This window comes from Rhinopithecus roxellana, chromosome 16 (genome assembly GCF_007565055.1).
Source record: "Rhinopithecus roxellana isolate Shanxi Qingling chromosome 16, ASM756505v1, whole genome shotgun sequence".
NCBI lineage: Eukaryota > Metazoa > Chordata > Mammalia > Primates > Cercopithecidae > Rhinopithecus > Rhinopithecus roxellana.
In genome coordinates this window covers 67,253,424-67,272,888 of record NC_044564.1, presented here as the reverse complement: position 1 = coordinate 67,272,888, position 19,465 = coordinate 67,253,424, and the positions used below count along the sequence as shown (strand labels likewise).

At 44.6% G+C, this 19,465-nt stretch overlaps 1 protein-coding gene across 3 annotated transcripts in view; it reads right to left on the bottom strand.

The window, feature by feature from the left end:
- The window catches only part of SNAPC3 (small nuclear RNA activating complex polypeptide 3), a 39,314-nt gene extending 33,707 nt beyond the window's left edge, over positions 1–5,607 (bottom strand). For all 3 annotated transcript variants that reach the window (XR_746995.2, XR_004053919.1, XM_010355016.2), the window contains exons 1-2: positions 5,116–5,607; positions 4,322–4,399 (exon numbers count right to left, since the gene is read on the bottom strand). Coding sequence is in view for 1 of the 3 variants with exons in the window: in XM_010355016.2 (XP_010353318.1) it covers positions 4,322–4,399; positions 5,116–5,432 (395 nt within the window). In the remaining 2 variants the exon portion in view is untranslated. The remainder of the gene's footprint in view (positions 1–4,321; positions 4,400–5,115) is intronic.
- Positions 5,608–19,465: the final 13,858 nt, after the last annotated feature.

Sequence of the window (19,465 nt, the reverse complement as noted above, 5' to 3'; positions counted from 1 at the left end):
TTTTTGTAATATCTGGGGTATAGTGATAGTTTACAAGATTCCCAGTTTGACGGTGCTCATTTCTGTCATTCTAGTCAACCTCAGATATATGAGAGCTGTTTGAGTGTTTTTTTTTTTTTTTTTTTTTTTTTTTGGAGACAGAGTCTCGCTCTGTCACCCAGGCTAGAGTGCAATGGCGTGATCTCAGCTCACTGCAACCTCCACCTCCCGGGTTCAAGTGATTCTCCTGCCTCAGCCTCCCAGGTAGCTGGGACTACAGGCAGGTGCTACCATGCCCAGCTAATGTTCGCATTTTTAGTAGAGGTGGAGGTTTCACCATATTGGCCAGGCTGGTCTTGAACTCCTGACCTCAAGCAATCCGCCCTGTTTGAGTTTTTTTAAAAAGTCATTTGTGGTTGGTTTGGTGGGATAAGAGTTTTGAGTTCTCCAATTTCATGGTTCTTTTGGTTTTTTTTAGCAGGACTCTAAAGTTCCCTTTTTTAGCCTTTAAACAGTACATTCTGGACCTGTAAACAGTGCTTTCTTGGTCACAAAAGTGAGGGGGATGGGCAGAATAATCTAAAATTTCTATTGTATTAAAAGTAATGTTGCTGAAGGGCTGGGCACGGTGGCTCACGCCTGTAATACCAGCCCTTTGGGGCAAGGCGGGCAGATCACTTGAGGTGAGGAGTTCGAGACTAGCCCGGTCAAAATGGTGAAACCCCATCTCTACTAAAATATAAAAAATTAGCCAGGCATGGTGGCACATGCCAGTAATCCCAGCTTCTTGGGAGGCTGAGGCAGAAGAATAGCTTGAGCCCAGGAGGCAGAAGTTGCAGTGAGCAGAGATTGAGCCACTGCACTCTAGCCTGGGCAACAGAGTGAGTGAGACTCTGTCTAAAAAAAAAAGGAATGCTGCTGAAGCTTTTGGAATGACAAGTAAGTTTTAGCAGCACCCATGTATTAACAATTCTCTCTCCTATTCCTAGGAATTAAAACCTTCCAACTAAGTAGTCAAAAAAAATTTCAAAACTGCTGAAGCTATGTAGCTTGCTATAGATTAAGGGAACCACAAGTATCAAGAAAGAATCAATATCTACCAACTACCCTTTGTCTCTCACATGCATAAAATGAGCTCTATCATTTGATGTAGGAAAGAAAAAGTACCAGAAATTTATTTTATGTCATAATAAAGAAATGATGTACTTATGTTTTATTTTTATAATAGAATAATGTTAAATTACTGGTGAGGAGAAGGAAGGTTCAGAGAACAATAAAGCATAAAAATACAAATTTAGGCTTTTGCCACAAGTCTTAATTTTTTTTGGCAGGACCATTAAAGTTAACAATGGTCATGTATTAAATACACTAGCTTCACAGTATATCAAAATAACCCCAGTTGAAGAAATACTGTACTGATTTACATTAGATTATATATAATTCTACCCACAAATCCTGTTTGGAGGGACTAGAAGAAAACCAGAGAGATCTAGTTGACCTAGTAGTGCAAAGTAGTCATGAGAAGCAATGTTTAAGTAGTCTTAAAATTACTATTTAACATGGCTTAACAAAATTACTATAAATTAATTAATGTATTAACTATAGCAAAAACAGTCTGCTTTAATATGATTATCATCAACATTCTTTTTTCAGTCTATCTCAGAAATCACTTCCTGAGTCTTCTGAAAGTTTCATTTATTCCACTCATTCTACAAATATTTGTTAGTGTTAGCTAAAGGATTACAGACTCCATTTAGGTCCTCTTGTATGCTCATGTTATATCTGCCACACTCGCTGCTATATTACCAATTCCTAGAACAGTGAGTGTGGCAGATATAACTTAAGGAACTTTCAAGTGTAGCTAAGAACACAGAAAATTAAACGTGTATATTACAGATGTGATGAGCATTTCATTAGGGAAGCATGGGGGGCTACATAAGCATACAAGAGGACCTAAATGGAGTCCATAATCCTTTAGCTAACACTTGCAGGATGAGTAGAAGTCAGCAGGGTCAGGAGATAAGCAAGAATGACTGTTCTGGGCAAAAGCGTGGAGTGAGACAGCACATTCCAGGAGCTGAAACACAGTGCAGTGTGGCTGTTAACACTGCAGAGAGAAAGCTGAAAAAAATCAGCAAGGTCAGCCAGACACGGTGGCTCATGTCTGTAATCCCAACACTTTGGGAGGCCAAGGTGGGCAGATCACGTGAGGTTGGGAGTTTGAGACCAGCCTGACCAACATGGAGAAACCCCACCCCTACTAAAAATACAAAATTAGCCAGGCATGGTGGCGCATGCCTGTAATCCCAGCTACTTGGGAGGCTGAGGCAGGAGAATCACTTGAACCCAAGAGGTGGAGGCTGCCGTGAGCGGAGATCGGGCCATTGCACTCAGGCCTGGGCAACAAAAGCAAAACTCCACTTCAAAAACAAAACAAAACGAAAACAGCAAGGTCCATGGTCCTTAGAGGCCTTTGTGAGCCACTACAGACTCAGGACTTCAGCCTAAGGGACATCAAAAGGTTTTAGGCAAGGGAGTAACAATCAGATATGCATTTTAGACAAATACAACTAATCAATCAACAATAGTTACAGAGTACCAGTTGGAGTAAGGCAGTACAGTGGGCCTGAGAACAATACATAGATGGGAGTTTAGACTCTCATTGAGCCTTCAAGGACTTCAGAAATGGCAGAGTTTAAGGCAGTATAAATGTACCTGTTTCCTAAGGGAAAGATGGGTTGTGGTAATCTGGAAAGGAATCTTTAGGTTTTTAAAGAAGTGGTATGGGCCAGGTGTGGTGGCTCAGGCATGTAATCCTAGCACTCTGGGAGGCCGAGGTGGGCGGATCACTTGAGGTCAGGAGTTGAAACCAGCCTGGCCATCAAGGTGAAACCCGTCTCTACTAAAAATGCAAAAAAGTTAGCCAGCCGAGGTGGCGGGCGCCTGTAATCCCAGCTACTCCGGAGACTGAGGCAGGAGAATCACTTGAACCTGGAGACAGAGGTTGCAATGAGCAGAGATCACGCCACTGCACTCCACCCTGGGCAACAGAGTGAGACTCCATCTCAAAAAAATAACATAACAAAACATAACATAACATAACATAACATAATGAAGTGGTATGTTTCAGATGGGAGAGAGGCCACATGCATTCTGAGCCATCTGAAAGTGGTTGAAAATAAATCTGGAAAGGCAGATTTGGGATATATGTGGAAGGCTTCAAATGTCTACCTAAGGAGTTTGAAATTTTTCCATATAGGAGGTGTAGGGCCATAGACCATTTTTAAGCAAAATATATCCTCAGGCGACAGCATGATGGATAAATCAGTGAGAGAAATAACTGTACTTAGCAAAGACAGTTAAGAACCTTGCATAGCGCTCCAGGTGCTGCTGCTGTAAAAGTTAGCAGTAGGGACCAGGGGAACTGATTTGGCAGTTATTATGAAAGAAAACCCAAATAGAGTTGAAATGACTGCCTGAATATTTGAGGGGGATAATATCGTAGGATCAAGAATGACAGAACATAGCTGAGGTGGTACGAAATAAGTGGACTATAAACTGGAAATTATAAATTTCACTATTACATGCACAATTTCTCTATAGTATCATACAACAGTGCCTCTCAAAGAGTGGTAGGCAGACTAGAATTCATCTATGACCTATTTGTTAACCAATCTGTACAGAAAATGCGATTAAGCATTTAAAAACTTCCATTATCAGTTGACAGTATTTTTATGTCTGTTGAATTTAATTAAAAATTTGAACTTACATTGTGTTTGTCTTTTTTAATTCCGTTTTTCTAGCAATTCTTTTTGTAGTATTTTATCAAAGTATAAATCTGTCAAAAATTTAAAATTTTTAAAAACAAAAACTGTCCTTTACCACAAACAGTTTGAGAAACACTATCAGAGTATTTAGCTTGTCCCCCAGATCTAAGTAGATTAACTCTACCTCTATAAACACACATTCAAGAATATTAAAAAATAAACACAAGTTTGAATGTGGACTGAATATTACAGATTATGTATTTATGGTTAATTTTCTCAGGTACAATAATACCACGATAATTATGTAGGAGAATGATACTTTTAGACGCTATATGCTTATGTATTTAAGGGTAAATTATCATGTCTAACTTACTGAATGGGGGATAGAAAAATGAAAAAACACACTGCAGGCATCCCATACACACGGCTAAAGTAAATATGGTCAAATGTTAAGAACAGTTGAATTTACGGGGTGCGTATACAGATAACAATCAACACTGCACTTTCAACTTTTCAAAACATAATGTTGAAAAAATGTTTAAATAGATAGGTCATAAAAACCAAGTCCTCCATACCCCAAAGTCACCAGGTCAGTATTCTCCGGAATGACTTCTGGATCCTCACCGTCCTCAAGGCATTTCAGTTTATCAAGGCTAAAACAAAAAGGAAAAGCAATACTTTAAGGTCGACTCTGCATCTGGTTCACAGCGAGTTAGGGTTGTTTTCCTAAATACATTACTGAATTACGAAGTCAGATAAAATCCAGCAGGCGGCTCAGAGAGGCCAGAACTTAAGACAAAGATTTCTGTGGTTACATTTTATAATGAAAAGGCCGATGAAGGCAGCCAGTACTGTTAAATGAAGAAAGAGATTAAAGTTATTTTTATATTTTCACCCCCACATAAGGCACTTTTAGGAAAAATTTCAGTAACAGAATACCCGGAAGGTCCCCAAAAGAAACCAGTTACTCGGGGTTTTAACACTCCTTTGATGAAGTCTCCCGCAGCTTCACCATTACTCAGATTCCTCCACTGTCAAAGTCTCTGTCAATGGCAGGTACACCTCGCTGTTGCCCTGACTGCTATTCTTTATTAACAAGCACTTTTAGAACAAGCAAATAGAAAAACTAGTCTTTGATGCAGCTGTCTTGGCCCTTCGCTCCAACTCGCAGAAACTGGGCATTCGGGTCCCAGGACTTCTCCTGGTGTTCCAGGGAGGCTCCAGCGGGTTGAAAGCTTTGAAACAGTAATACTCCTAGCCCAGGTCCAAACCACAGGCCCTTCTCAGGGATGAGTCCCAGAGGAGCGCAGGAGCAAGGATGCACCCTGTTTGACCCCAAGCTGCAAGAGCCCCTTTGCTCCGCACTCACCCGCACACCGCCCTCAGTTCAGCCGCCGCCTCCAGGCTGCAGTCCAGATCCCTGGCCACCGCGGCATCCTCCTGGTCGGAGTCAGCAATCCCCCGGCTCCCGGACAGAGCGGATGCCGGCGGCTCCCTCAGCGACAAGTCCCCGGCCCCGCGCAGACGGCCCCGCCACAGCTCCCCAAAGGCGCCCACATGGAAAGCGCGCGTATTTAGCTCGGGAAGCTCATACTCTGGAAAGTTGCAGCCGCCACTGCCGGAGACTAGGTCCTGCCTGCCACCCACCCCGCTACACGTTGGTACACCTCGGCTTCCTTCAGCCATGTTCGCCCCACTCCCTTCCCTGCAAAAGCCTAGAGATCAAGGCCTCGCAGAGGGTGATGGAACTTGTAGTTGCTTGGAGCTCCCGGCCGGCGAGCCACGGGGCGGCAAGGGCGGGGCTTCAGAAACTACATTTCCCGGCAGGCCATGGGCAGACCCGCCCCAGGGCGCGGCACCGTGAGGCTCTACGAGCAGGGTGCAGCATTGTTCTCGGACCTGGGCGGGGCGGGAACCGTTGCGGCTGTAGGTTAACGCCAGCGGGTGGGGTTGGGTGTCTGGTCCCCGAGTTACATAGCAGCTGCCTCTGCTGGGTAGGGCGGCCTCGCCAGGCGCTTAGGCCGCGCTCCTTGCGTCTCTCGGACCAAGGGGTGCAGAGCTTTTTCTTGACTCTGGATTTCAAGGACTGCTTTGCTGCCTGCTTGCTTTAGAGTCTAAGAAACAAGGAGGGCGAGGGCGGAGACCAGGGACACGATCAGTCCTCCAGATCTGGTTCTTTCAGAACCTCCCCAGAGGCCCCATGTGCGTGCGCGTGTGTGTGTGTGTGTGCAGTAGTGTTTCAGAGCGTCTGTGTATCACACACTGCACATGATTAACCCTGGTGTATGTTTTTAATGTTTTTAAAAATTACAATGAACTTTCCGGATAGGGAGTATTACCCCGTGATGCTGTTAAGGAAGGAGTTACCTGCGGGGAAAATGGAAGCAGGATCGGAACTCAATCTGACTTCAGATGGAGCTCTCTCCATTTCTCAGAGGCCCTAAAGGATAGAGCAGGACATACTATTTATTTATTAGGCTGTAATCACATGCCGTATAATTCACCCATTTGAAGTGTTCAATGATTTTTAGTGTATTAACAGACTTGGGCAACCATCACCACTATTTGAGAACATCTTTTACCACTCTGAAGAAGAAACTTGTATCTTTTAGCTATCACCCCTGATCCTCCCACCTCCTCTAGCCCTAGCCAACCAAGAACCTACTTTCTGTCTCTCTAGATTTAACTAATCTGGACATTTAATATAAATGGAATTATATGGTCTTTTGGTGGCTGGCTTAATATTTGCAAGGTTTGTTACAGGTAGTTAGGCATGAGCAGGGCAGGAGAGGGCTCTTCCCTCACCCACTAGGAATGCATATTGCCTCTAAAAGTGATAAATTGGCAGCCGGTGCCGGGGAGAGGCCATTTCCTGATGGCCCACACCTGTTGCACTAAAGTGCTCGTTGAATGCAGATGACAGGGAGAAGCAACTTCTTGGGCATATGCATTAAGAGACAAAATCGGGGAGTATGACCTTCCAAGGGGACTCTATAGAAAAGGCAAGAAAGCCTCATGGGCATGCGTGCAACTTCCTACATACTGCGCTGTGCTCACTTCCCAGTGATAAGGAGGGCACTGCGCATGCAGGCAGCCCACCCTAAGGGAAGAATCATGGGAAAGGAGCCAGCCTATAAAGTCCTAGGATCAAGGTCAATATCACAGTTGACCTCAGTGATGGCTTGGGACTCTTCCGAGCGTGCTTTCCTTTCTTTCCTATTCTAAAGGCCTTTTAAATAAACTTCCACTCCTGCTCTGAAACTTGCCGCAGTCTCTTTTTCTGCCTTATTGCTCCTCAGTCAAATTCTTTCTTCTGAGGAGGCAAGAATTGAAGTTGCTGCAGACCCATACAGATACATATCCTCGTAACTTGGATACCTGCCACCTGTAACAGGTTCATCCGTTTTGTAGTATGTGTCAGTAATTCATTCCTTTTTTTGGCTGAATAATACTGCATTCTATGTATATGCCACATTTTATCAATTTATCAAAAAGTTTCTACCTTTTGGCTACTGTGAATAATGCTGCTGTGAACATTCATGTACACATTTTTGTGCAGATACATTTTCATTTCTCTTGGGCATGTGCCCGGTAGTATACAGACAGCCCTCCATATATGGGTTCTGCATCCTCCAATTCAACCAACCACATATCAAAAATGCAGTATTCCCAGGTTGCAGAACCTGAGGATAAGAGCAATTTTCCTATGGGCGGGTTCCACGGGGCTAACTGCAAGATGAGCGTCTGCCAATTTTGGAGTCCACAAAAGTCTTAGAAACAGTACCCCTTGCAGATACCAGGGGATTCTGTATTTATGGTAACTCTATTTTGAACCATTTGAGGAACTGCCAGGGTTTTTTTTTAAGTGGCTGTCCCATTTACGGTCCTCCCCAGCAGGATTCTCCACATCCTTGCCAACACTTATCTGAACTTTTTATTATAACCATGTCAGTGAGTGTGAAATGGTGTTTCATGATTTTTTATTTGCATCTCCCTAATTATATTGAGCATGTTTTCATGTGCTTATTTACTATTTGCATATTTCTTTGGGGAAATGTCTATTCAAGTTCTTTACCAATTTTTAAATAAGGTTATTGTCTTCCCATAAGAGCTCTGTTTTTTTTTTCTTTTTCTTTTTTTTTTTTTTTGAGACAGAGTTTCCCTCTTATTGCCCAGGCTGGAGTGCAATGGTGCTATCTCGGCTCACTGCAACCTCTGCCTCCTGGGTTCGAGCCTCCTGAGTAGCTGGGATTACAGGTGCATTCCACCACACCCGACTAATTTTTTTGTATTTTTAGTAGAGACAGGATTGCATCGTATTGGTCAGGCTGGTCTAGAACTCTTGACCTCAGGTGATCCACCCGCCTCTGCCTCCCAAAGTGCTGGGATTACCGGCGTGAGCCACTGCGCCCGGCCTTCTGGTTGTTTTGTTGTTGTTTGTTTGAGATAGCATCTTGCTCTGTCACCGAGACTGGAGTGCACTGGCACAATCATGGCTCACTGAAGCGTGTCAGGCCTCTGAGCCCAAGCTAAGTCGTTATATCCCCTGTGACCTACACATATACATCCAGATAGCCTGAAGCAACTGAAGAACCACAAAAGATGACATTCCACCATTGTGATCTGTTCCTGCCCCACCCTAGCTGATCAATTGACCTTATGACAATACACCCTCCCCGCCCTTGCGATAACATACTTTGTAATATTCTCCCCACCCTTGAGAATATACTTTGTAAGACCCACCCCCTGCCCACAAAAAATTGCTCCTAACTCCACCGCTTATCCCAAACATATAAGAACTGATGATAGGCTGGGCGCTGTGGCTCATGCCTGTAATCCCAGCACTTTGGGAGGCCGAGGCAGGCGGATCACAAGGTCGGGAGTTCGAGACCAGCCTGGCCAATATGGTGAAACCCCATCTCTACTAAAAATACAAAAATTAGCTGGGTGTGGTGGTAGATGCCTGTAGTCCCAGCTACTTGGGAGGCTGAGGCAGTAGAATCGCTTGAACCTGGGAGGCAGAGGTTGCAGTGAGCTGAGATTGCGCCATTGCACTCTAGCCTGGGCGACAGAGTGAGACTCTGTCTCAAAAAACAAAAAAAAACCCAGCTAATGATAATCCCACCACCCTTTGCTGACTCTCTTTTCAGACTCAGCCCGCCTGCACCCAGGTGATTAAAAAGCTTTATTGCTCACACAAAGCCTGTTTGGTGGTCTCTTCACACAGACGCACGTGACACAGCATAGACCTCCCAAGCTCAGGTGATCCTCCCATCTCAATCTCCTGAGTAGTTGGGACTGCAGGTACACTGCCACCACATCCAGCTAATTTTTTTATTTTTTGTAGAGAAGAGGTTTCGCCATATTGCCCAGGCTGGTCTTGAACCCCTGGGTTCAAGTTATCCTCCTGCCTTGGCCTCCCAAAGTGTTGGGATTACAGGCATGAGCCACCATGCCCAGCTGAAGCTCTGGTTTTTATCAGTATATCATTGTAGGGAATATCTGTTGTTTTTGTCAGCCTAATATTGTTTATTAGATCTGACCTTCCCTACTACTTTTGACCCTGCTGGGGCTGCCAGTCACAGAACCATTCCCAGTCTGGCCATAGTGGTTGGTCCAAGGATGAGCAAGTGTCTCAAATAGAGCCAATCAGAATTCTGTGGGGTTTTATCTATAAACCAAGAAGCTCTTTATCCGTTCTAAGGACCTAATAATGTGTCCTAGACACGGACTGTTCCTGCCAGTGGAAGAGTCAGAAAGAACAGAGGCAAGAGTTTGAATAAGCAAAGACAGAAAATGGAGAAGAGAGAAGTCAAGTAACTTGGAGGTATTGGGGCTGAGGCCATGTGCTCCCTTATATTTGCCATTAGGTAAAGGAGGCAAAATTTTACCTCTATTCTCTTAGGATTTTTCAGCTGGGCCTGAGAATTAAATTGACATAAGACAGCAACAGGAGAAAAACGTACAAATTAATTTCATACAAGTGTTATGTGGCATACGATCCTTCATAAGGAAATGAAGACCCAAAGAAGCAGTTACAATTGAACACTATAAACTGAATTGGATAAAGAGTAGTGAATTATGAAAATGTGACAAGGCAAAGTGTCATGCACATCCGTGTGAAGAGACCACCAAACAGGCTTTGTGTGAGCAACATGGCTGTTTATTTCACCTGGGTGCAGGCGGGCTGAGTCCGAAAAGAGAGTCAGCGAAGGGAGATAAGTGTGGGGCCGTTTTATAGGATTTGGGTAAGTAAAGGAAAATTACAGTCAAAGGGGGATTATTCTCTGGTGGGCAGGAGTGGGAGTCACAAGGTGCTCAGTGGAGGGAGCTTTTTGAGCCAGGATGAGCCAGGCACAAGATAATGTCATCGCTTAAGGCAAGGACTGGCCATTTTCACTTCTTTTGTGGGGGAATGTCATCAGTTAAGGCGGGGCAGGGCATTTGCACTTGTTTTGTGTTCTTCAGTTACTTCAGGTCACCTGGGCGTATATGTGCAAGTCACAGGGGATGTGATGACTTGGCTTGGGCTCAGAGGCCTGACACAAAGCACACAAGGTTAGGGTAGTTATTTGAGTGGAGAAGTGACTAGGATGATAAAAGTTAGTTTAACAGGGTTGGTTTGTACAGATTTCCCTCAGCCTCAACTTCCTGTCCTTGATGATAAGAATGATGTTTTCCTTCTGGGTATAGGGAGGACACCTTTTACATGGGAATTTCATCTCCTGCTTTTAAGAAACAGAAGAAAAGTCAGAGTGAACTCCTTGCACCTGCTGTTTTCCAAGTGATACGGCTCAGATGAGTGGAGGAACACCGGAGTTGTTGGTCCTCATGCCAGTTTAGATAAAACAACATGGACACAGGTGGAGTGGTTTTAAGGAGTGGAGAGTTTAATAGGCAAGAAGGATGAGAGGAGATAGAGGAAAGAAGCTCACCAGTAGAGAGACAGAGGGAGGTTGGCTCCAAAGCCGAAAGAGGAGGTCCCCACCTGCCTCCGATACCAGCCACGTATATATGCAGAGGCTGGAGAAGGCGATATCTGATTTGCGTAGGGCTCAGGGGATTGGTTTGACCAGGCATGTCATTCATGTAGCCCTCGGAAAAAGCTGGCCATCTCATCCTAGCCTTTTAATATGCAAATGCAGAGCACTCTGGATGTTCTACATACGTGGAGATATGTGGGGTGGCCATGTTGCCAGGAACATGTGGGGCAAGGGCAAGAAGTCCGCAGGAATTGCTATGTCAGGTGGACCCAGTTTCTAACGGCCTGCATTTGCACATCAAAGGTTGCCGGCCTGGCTCTAAGAGCCTGGGCTTTACAAGAAACTTTTCCGGAGATGCTTTAAAAACCACAAACTCCCCAAGGGCCCCTTTTCCTCTCTCTCTGCCTAAAATAATTTCTTAATAACTCTTGGCCGGGCGCGGTGGCTCACGCCTGTAATTCCAGCACTTTGGGAGGCCAAGGTGGGTGGATCACGAGGTCAGAGGTTCAAGACCAGCCTAACCAACTTAGTGAAACCCCCGTCTCTACTAAAAATACAAACATTAGCTGGGCATGGTGGCGGGCACCTGTAATCCCAGCTACTCAGGAGGCTGAGGCAGGAGAATTGCTTGAACCAGAAAGGCGGAGGTTGCAGTGTGCCACTGCACTCCAGCCTGGGCGACAGAGCGAGACTCCGTCTCAAAAAAGAAAACAAACAAACAAAAAACTCCTACCACACAAGTGCCTTTAACTCAAAATAGTATGCCACTACTTGGGGGTGGTATATTCTTAACTCCTTCACTAGTAACTTTTTATGTTTTTATTTATTTATTTATTTTTGAGACAGAGTCTCAGGCTGGAGTGCAGTGGCATAATCTCAGCTCACTGCAAGCTCTGGTTCCCGGGTTCACTCCATTCTCCTGCCTCAGCCCCCCAAGAAGCTGGGACTACAGGCGCCTGCCACCACGCCCGGCTAATTTTTTGTATTTTTTAGTAGAGACGGGGTTTCACCGCGTTAGCCAGGATGGTCTCGATCTCCTGACCTCGTGCTTCACCAGCCTCGGCCTCCCAAAGTGCTGGGATTACAGGCGTGAGCCACCGTTCCTGGCCTTTTTGTTTTAATCTTAAGCTAGTTTGAGTTGGATTCTCTTGCAACCTAAAGTCTTCTGAGGTCCTGAAATACTCGACCCAAATTCCTCAACAGGGGGCGCCCTCACTCGAGAGAATGAGGTCATTTTTCAGGTAGAACTGGTCTAACATATTATTTAGAGATTTATTAGCATTGGCTTCAGGAGTGGTGACCACACAGGTTCCCGGGCAGCAGTGGGTAAGAGTGGGATCAGAATGGCTGTAACCAAGGGAGGTGGTTCATTGTCACTGTAAGGAGTACCACTTGGGAGCAGCAACTTCAGAGGTGGGAATTACAGGGATCATTGGGGAAAGAAGAATTCATGGTGAGCATCAGCAGCAGTCACAACAACATGGCAGTCATTTGGGTCTTAGCCTCCATGTAACGCCCCTTCCTGGAAGCAACCATAATCGTATTAGCAGCTGCCCTTCTTGGGATAAGGTCATGGCAAAGGCGGCTTCTAGGTCTGTGGCAAATTTGGCAAAAGATGGGAGTGTCGTAGGCCTGGCACTAGGAATAGCAGCAAGGAAGTGGAAAGACTCCAAGGTCCTGGGATAAGTATAGTCCCTGAAATTCTGGATGAGCTTTCTATAATTCCTGGGGGGAAAACCCCTAAGGTTTCCTGATTATGGTTATTGGACCCGACCACTAGGTTGGGGTAGTAGTGGGGAATTTAGAATCAGGAATACTGAGTAGTGGGTCAAACCAAGATGATTATGGAGTGTTATCTGGCTCTTGACTTCCCAACTCGGCTTATTGAAGAAAATATTAAAAATTGGGGAGTAGGAAAAGGGGCCACTGTTATAGTTGGCCTCTGAACCAGCTTCCTCACCTGAGATACTTATATGGGCTCTGCAGGTGATGAAAATGAGAAACACTGGCTGGTGGGAACTGTGGCAAACTGGCGAGTATGCTATCCTCTCTAATGGGGTCAGCTGTGATGGTGCCACGTGAGAGTGCGGGCCTCACCTGCCAGAGTTTTCATAATTTCAAAAGATTCCAGAGTTAAACCACAGAGGTCTAAAAACATAAAAAAAAAATAAAATAAAAAATAAGAATTTCAAAAGAAGCCAGATAGTCAATTTGTTTAAGTGTGAAATCTCTTGATCTTAAAATGTTGGCAATTAACTTATACAACATTTAAACACAGTATTTCCTTCCAGGCTAGTCTGAGCAACATAGTGAGGCTGTGTCTCTAAAAAAAATTAAAACAATAGGCTGGGCACAGTGGCTCACACACGTAATCCAAGCACCTTCAGAGGGAGGCTGAGGTGGGTGGATCACCTCAGGTCAGGAGTTCGAGACCAGCCTGGCCAACGTGGCAAGACCCGTCCCTACTAAAAATACAAAAATTAGCCAGGTGTGGTGGTGTATACCTGTAATCCCAGCTATTCGGGAGGCTGAGGTAAAAGAATCACTTGAACCTGGAAGGTGGAGGTTGCAGTGAGCCGAGATCATGCCACTGCACCCCAGCCTGGGCGACAGAGCGAGACTGCATCTCTAAATAAATAAATAAATAAATAAATAAATAAATAACAACGGTATGCAGTATTCAAGTCAAACACAACTCACAGGCATCTGGCGTTTGTGATCTCTGATCTGTATTGTGATTTCTGATCTCTCATATCTCTAAAATCCATCCAGCTCCCAGTTTATGCAATTCCACATGTAAAATTCTTTCAGTTTGTTTTCCAAAGTAATACTGCCACTGCCCAAAGGCCTTCTTTCTTGTAATAAGGCTATAGGTACCTGGGAGTCTCCCTGGGATTGAGGTCATGTGTGTATCCCACCATTTCAGTGTTGGCTATCCAAGTTGTATTTCCAGTTAGTTTCTCCTACTGTCTAAGTCTTTCCTATGGATAAGTCATTTATTTTATTCTTCTCTGGCTTCAGTTTCTTTTTCTCTGAGTGTAGAATTGGTCTAGATTTTTAACAATTATTTTTACCAGCTTGGGCAGCATGGCATTTAGTATTTTTCTACTAAAAATATAGAAAACTTGCCTGGTAAAAAAAAGAAAAAGAAAATTTGCCTGGTGTGGTGGTGCATGCCTGTAGTCCCAACTACTCAGGAGGCTGAAGTGGAAGGATCGCTTGAGTTTGAGTGACAGAGCCAAGACTGCACCACTGCACTCCAGCCTGGGTGACAGAGAGAGACCCTATCTCAAAAAGAATTAAAAAAAAAAAAAAAAAATAAGGCCGGGCACGGTGGCTCACGCCTGTAATCCCAGCACTTTGGGAGGCCACGGTGGGTGGATCATAAGGTCAGGAGATCGAGACCATCCTGGCCAACATGGCTAAACCTCGACTGTACTAAAAATACAAAAATTAGCTGGGCATGGTGGCTCGTGCCTGTAATTCCAGCTACTCGGGAGGCTGAGGCAGGAGAATCACTTGAACCAGGGAGTTGGAGGTTGCAGTGAGCCGAGATCACGCCACTGCACTCCAGCCTGGCAACAGGGTAAGGCTGTGTCTCAAAAAAAAAAAATTAATAATAATAATAATTCTGAATAGGCAATAACTTTATAAGGCACATAATTTAAAAGATATAATAAATTATACATTTGTTATTTATATTTATTATTGTTGTTTCTATTTATGCACATATTATTAAATATTTATAATGTACAGATTTTATACACTAAAAGAGAATTTTCTCTTCCCTCTTCCCCAGCCATGTAGAACTCTTTCCTGGAGGCAACCGTAATTATATTAGCAGATTTTTTTGGTATTCCAGATACACACACACACACAGAAACACACAGGCACACACAATTTTTGGCCCACAATGATAGCATACATACTACACACACTGTTCTATAGTCTATACTTCAGATTTCCTACTTCACCACATATCTTAGACTTCCTCATATGTTAACATATAAAGAGTATCCTAATTCTTCTACTCTCGAAATACATTTAGGTTATTTGTAGTCTAGTCTTTTACTACTACAAATAAGACAACAATGAATAATCTTACAGTCATTTTGCTCATGTATATCTGTGCTCTGACCTTAATTAATAAATCTATTTAAGGCCTTGCGCGGTGGCTCACGCCTGTAATCCCAGCACGTTGGGAGCCCGAGACAGGCGGATCACGAGGTCAGGAGATCCAGACCATCCTGGCTAACGCGGTGAAACCCCGTCTCTACTAAAAATACAAAAAAATTAGCCGGGCGTGGTGGCCGGCGCCTGTAGTCCCAGCTACTGGGGAGGCTGAGGCAGGAGAAAGGTGTGAACCTGGAAGGCAGAGCTTGCAGTGAGCCGAGATGGCGTCACTGTACTCCAGCCTGGGCGACAGAGCGAGACTCCCTCTCAAAAAAAAAAAAAAAAAAAAACTTTAGTTTTTTTTTTTTTGAGACAGAGTCTCGCTCTGTTGCTAGGCTGGAGTGCAGTGGCGCCATCTCGGCTCACTGCAAGCTCCGCCTCCGGGGTTGAAGCGATTCTCCTACCTCAGACTCCCAAGTAGCTAGGACTACAGGCGTGCACCAACACACCCAGCTAATTTTCATAGTTTTAGTAGGGACAGGGTTTCACCATGTTGGCCAGGATGGTCTCGATGTCTTAACTTCGTGATCCACCCGCCTTGTCCTCCCAAAGTGCTGAGATTATAGGCGTTAGCCACTGTGCCCGGCCAAAAGATTATTCTTAAACTGGGCATGGTGGCACATGCCCGTAAACCCAGCTACGTGGGAGGTTGAGGTGGGAAGATTGCTTGAACCCAGGATTCAAGTCCAGCCTGGACAACTTAGAGAGACCCTATCTCTTTAAAAAATTTTTTTTTAAACATTTCTTCTCTTGCACTCTGTTAGATCATTCACCCTGAAGGAAGCTAGCTCTATGTTATGAGACACTCAGACAGGGCTATGGGGAGGTAAATGTGAAAAGGCCTCTTGTGAATAACCAGCACTAACCTGTCAGGTATGTGAGTGAGTTACTTAGGAAGCAGGCCCGTTAGCTCCAGTTGAACCTTTAGATAACTAGAGTCCTGCCAATGTCATGACTACCATCTCATAGAGACCCTGAGCTACTACAACTTAGCTTAGCTGCTCCCAAATTCCCAACCCACAGAAAATGTGTGAGATAATAAATATTTATGTTTGTAAGCTGCCAAGTTTTGGAATAATTTGTTACATCGCGATTGATAACTAATATAGACAATGATATGAACAGAACCATGTGTTTGTAGGGTAAATCTAAGTGGGCCTAGGGAGACAGACTAGAAACAGAAATACTTCAGAAAACAAGAACGATAGTCCAGTCAGAGGCAATAACAGTTTAAGAATAGATAAAGGGATTCATGAGAGAAGTAGAGAAGAAAAGGCAACATGAGAGACTCAAGGAAGAAGGCTAGGTCTAAGGCAGGGTTCCCCAACCCCCTGGACCATGGATTGTTACTGGTCTATGGCCTGTCAGGAACTGGGCCACACAGCAGAAGGTGAGTGGTGGGTGAGTGAGCATTACTGCCTGAGCTCTGCCTCCTGTCAGATCAGTGGCAGCATTAGATTCGTAGGAGTGTGAACCCTATTGTGAACTGTGCATGGGCGGGAGCTGGGTTTCACTTTTCTTATGAGAATCTAATCCCTGGTGATCTGTTACTATCTTACATCACCCCCAGATGGGACTGACTAGTTGCAGGAAAACAAGCTCAGGGCTCCAACTGATTCTGCATTATGGTGAGTTGTATAATTATTTCATTATATATTACAATATATAATAATAGAAATAAAGTCCACAATAAATGGAATGTGCTTGACTCATCCTAAAACTATTCCCCCTGGTCCTGTCCATGGAAAAAGTGTCTTCCAGGAAACCAGTTCCTGGTGCCAAAAAGGTTGCAGACCACTGGTGTAAGGTTTCCATCTTATATAGCTAGAAAGATGGTGGCAATGTTATAGAAATAGGGAGCAATGGAAGGAGAAGCAAATGTATGGAAGAGAAATAGTAACTTTCAGAGTAATCTTCTTTTTTTTTTTTTTTTTTGAGACGGAGTCTTGCTCTGCCACCTAGGCTGGAGTGCAGTGGCTGGATCTCAGCTCACTGCAAGCTCCGCCTCCCGGGTTGACACCATTCTCCTGCCTCAGCCTCCCGAGTAGCTGGGACTACAGGCGCCCACCTCGTCGCCCGGCTAGTTTTTTGTATTTTTAGTAGAGACAGGGTTTCACCGTATTAGCCAGGATGGTCTCGATCTCCTGACCTCGTGATCCGCCCGTCTCGGCCTCCCAAAGTGCTGGGATTACAGGCTTGAGCCACCGCGCCCGGCCCCCAGAGTAATCTTCTAAGATATTTTTATTTTTATAGAAATTTGTATTTTGCCCAGTTAAGAATTTGAGGCTGAGAATGATTCAGTGATGGGCTTGGTTTCATAGAGTTATGACTCTGAGCTCAGAAAACAATGCCTCAAAAGATGGTGCTTTGGCCTGCTGGTTGCTTTGAATTAAAGAAAATTGAAAGGCTTCAGCAATAAGCCTCAGAACCAAGGTCTCTCTGTCCTTCCTCCATTACCCTGTCTCTCTGACCCTCAAATTCTTAATTGGGGAAAATACAAATTTCTATAAAAATAAAAATATCTTAGAAGATTACTCTGAAAGTTACTATTTCTTTTTTTCTTTTTGAGACAGAGTCTTGCTCCATCACCCAGACTTGAGAACAGTGGCGCGATCTCAGCTCACTGCAACCTTCACCTCCCAGGTTCAAGCAATTCTTCTGCCTCAGCCTCCCAAGTAGCTGGAATTACAGGCGCCTGACACCACACCCAGCTTTTTTTTTTTTTTTTTTTTTTTTTTTTGTATTTTTAGTAGAGATGGGAGTTCACCATGTTGGCCAGGCTGGACTCGAACTCCTGACCTCAAGTGATCTGCCCACCTCGGCCTCCCAAAGTGTTAGGATTACAGGCTTGAGCCAACGCACCTGGCCTGAAAGTTAGTATTTCTCTCTCATACATTTGCTTTTCCCTCCATTGTTCCCTATTTCTTTCTTGTTTTGTTTTTGAGACAGAGTTTCGCTCTTGTTGCCCAGGCTGGAATGCAATGGCACGATCTCAGCTCACTACAACCTCCGCCTCCCGGGTTCAAGTGATTCTCCTGTCTCAGCCTCCTGAGTAGCTGGGATTACAGGTGCATGCCACCATGCCCAGCTAATTTTTGTATTTTTAGTAGAGATGGGGTTTCATCATATTGATCAGGCTGGTCTCGAACTCTTGAATTCAAGTGATCTGCTTGCCTTGACCTCCCAAAATGCTGGGATTACAACCGTGAGCCACTGTGCCAGGATATTGTTTCCTATTTCTATAATAATCTTTCTAGCTATGTAAGCTTGACACCTTAGACCAGTGGTCCCCAACATTTCTTTCCCAAAGAACTGGGAAGAACTCTTTCTGGAATTTCCTTATCTGACTAGGGAAGCTTCTTTCCAAAAAAAGAAAAAAATTAAAACTAGAAAAGTAAATAAATAAGCCGGGCACAGTGGCTCATGCCTGTAATCCCAGCAGTTTGGGAGGCCAAGGCAGGCGGATTACCTGAGGTCAGGAGTTCAAGACCAGCCTGGCCAACATGGCAAAATGCCATCTCTACTAAAAATACAAAAAAATTAGCCAGGCGTGGTGGGGCACACCTGTAATCCCACCTGCTCTGGAGGCTGAGACAAAAGAATCACTTGAACTCCAGAGGCAGAGGTTGTAGTGAGTCAAGGTTGTGCCACTGCATTCCAGCCTGGGTAACAGAGTGAGACTGTGTAAAATAATAACAATAATAATAATAACTAAATAAATAAAAGAGATCCTAGAGAGCTGTCTAGCCCCTTCTACCATGTGAGGACACAGGTAGAAGTGTTGCAGGACTTTCTCCTTAGAGTTCTTGTCACCTAACCGGGAAAGATTAAGCTCATAGACACATAGAAGGGTAATCAAAATGGAATTTATTGGGCAAAAAGAGAAAAAAAGGGAAACGGGCTTTCAGTAAAGTGAGAGTCCTGCTAGCAGGTTTCCTGCCTCATAGACTGAAGCCCAGTAAGTTACCACCCCGGAAGAGAAGAGGCCAGGCTCCTCCCTGCTGCAAATGGCATTAACTTTCTGAGGCTCCACCCCGGTGTGGATTCCTCCCAGTGCAGACTGGTTGGAGGTTCTCTGGGGAGCCCTTTCTCCTTGGCTGTCTCAGAAGGTACCATCTATCAACCAAAAAGCTGACCCTCACTAGACACTGAATATGCCAGTGTCAGGTCTCTGAGCCCAAGCCAAGCCATCGCATCCACTGTGACTTGCACGTCCGCCCAGATGGCCTGAAGTAACTGAAGAATCACAAAAGAAGTGAAAATGGCCAGTCCTTGCCTTAAGTGATGACATTACCTTGTGAAAGTCTTTTTCCTGGCTCGTCCTGGCTCAAAAAGCTCCCCCACTGAGCTCCCCCACTCCCGCCCTCCAGAGAACAACCCCCCATTTGACTGTAATTTTTCTTTACCTACCCAAATCCGATAAAACGGCCCCACTATTATCTCCCTTTGCTGACTCTCTTTTCGGACTCAGCCCACCTGCACCCAGGTGAAATAAACAGCCATGTTGCTCACACAAAGTGAGATAGAAAGCCCCCAAGGGAAAAATTCTAAACATACATGCAT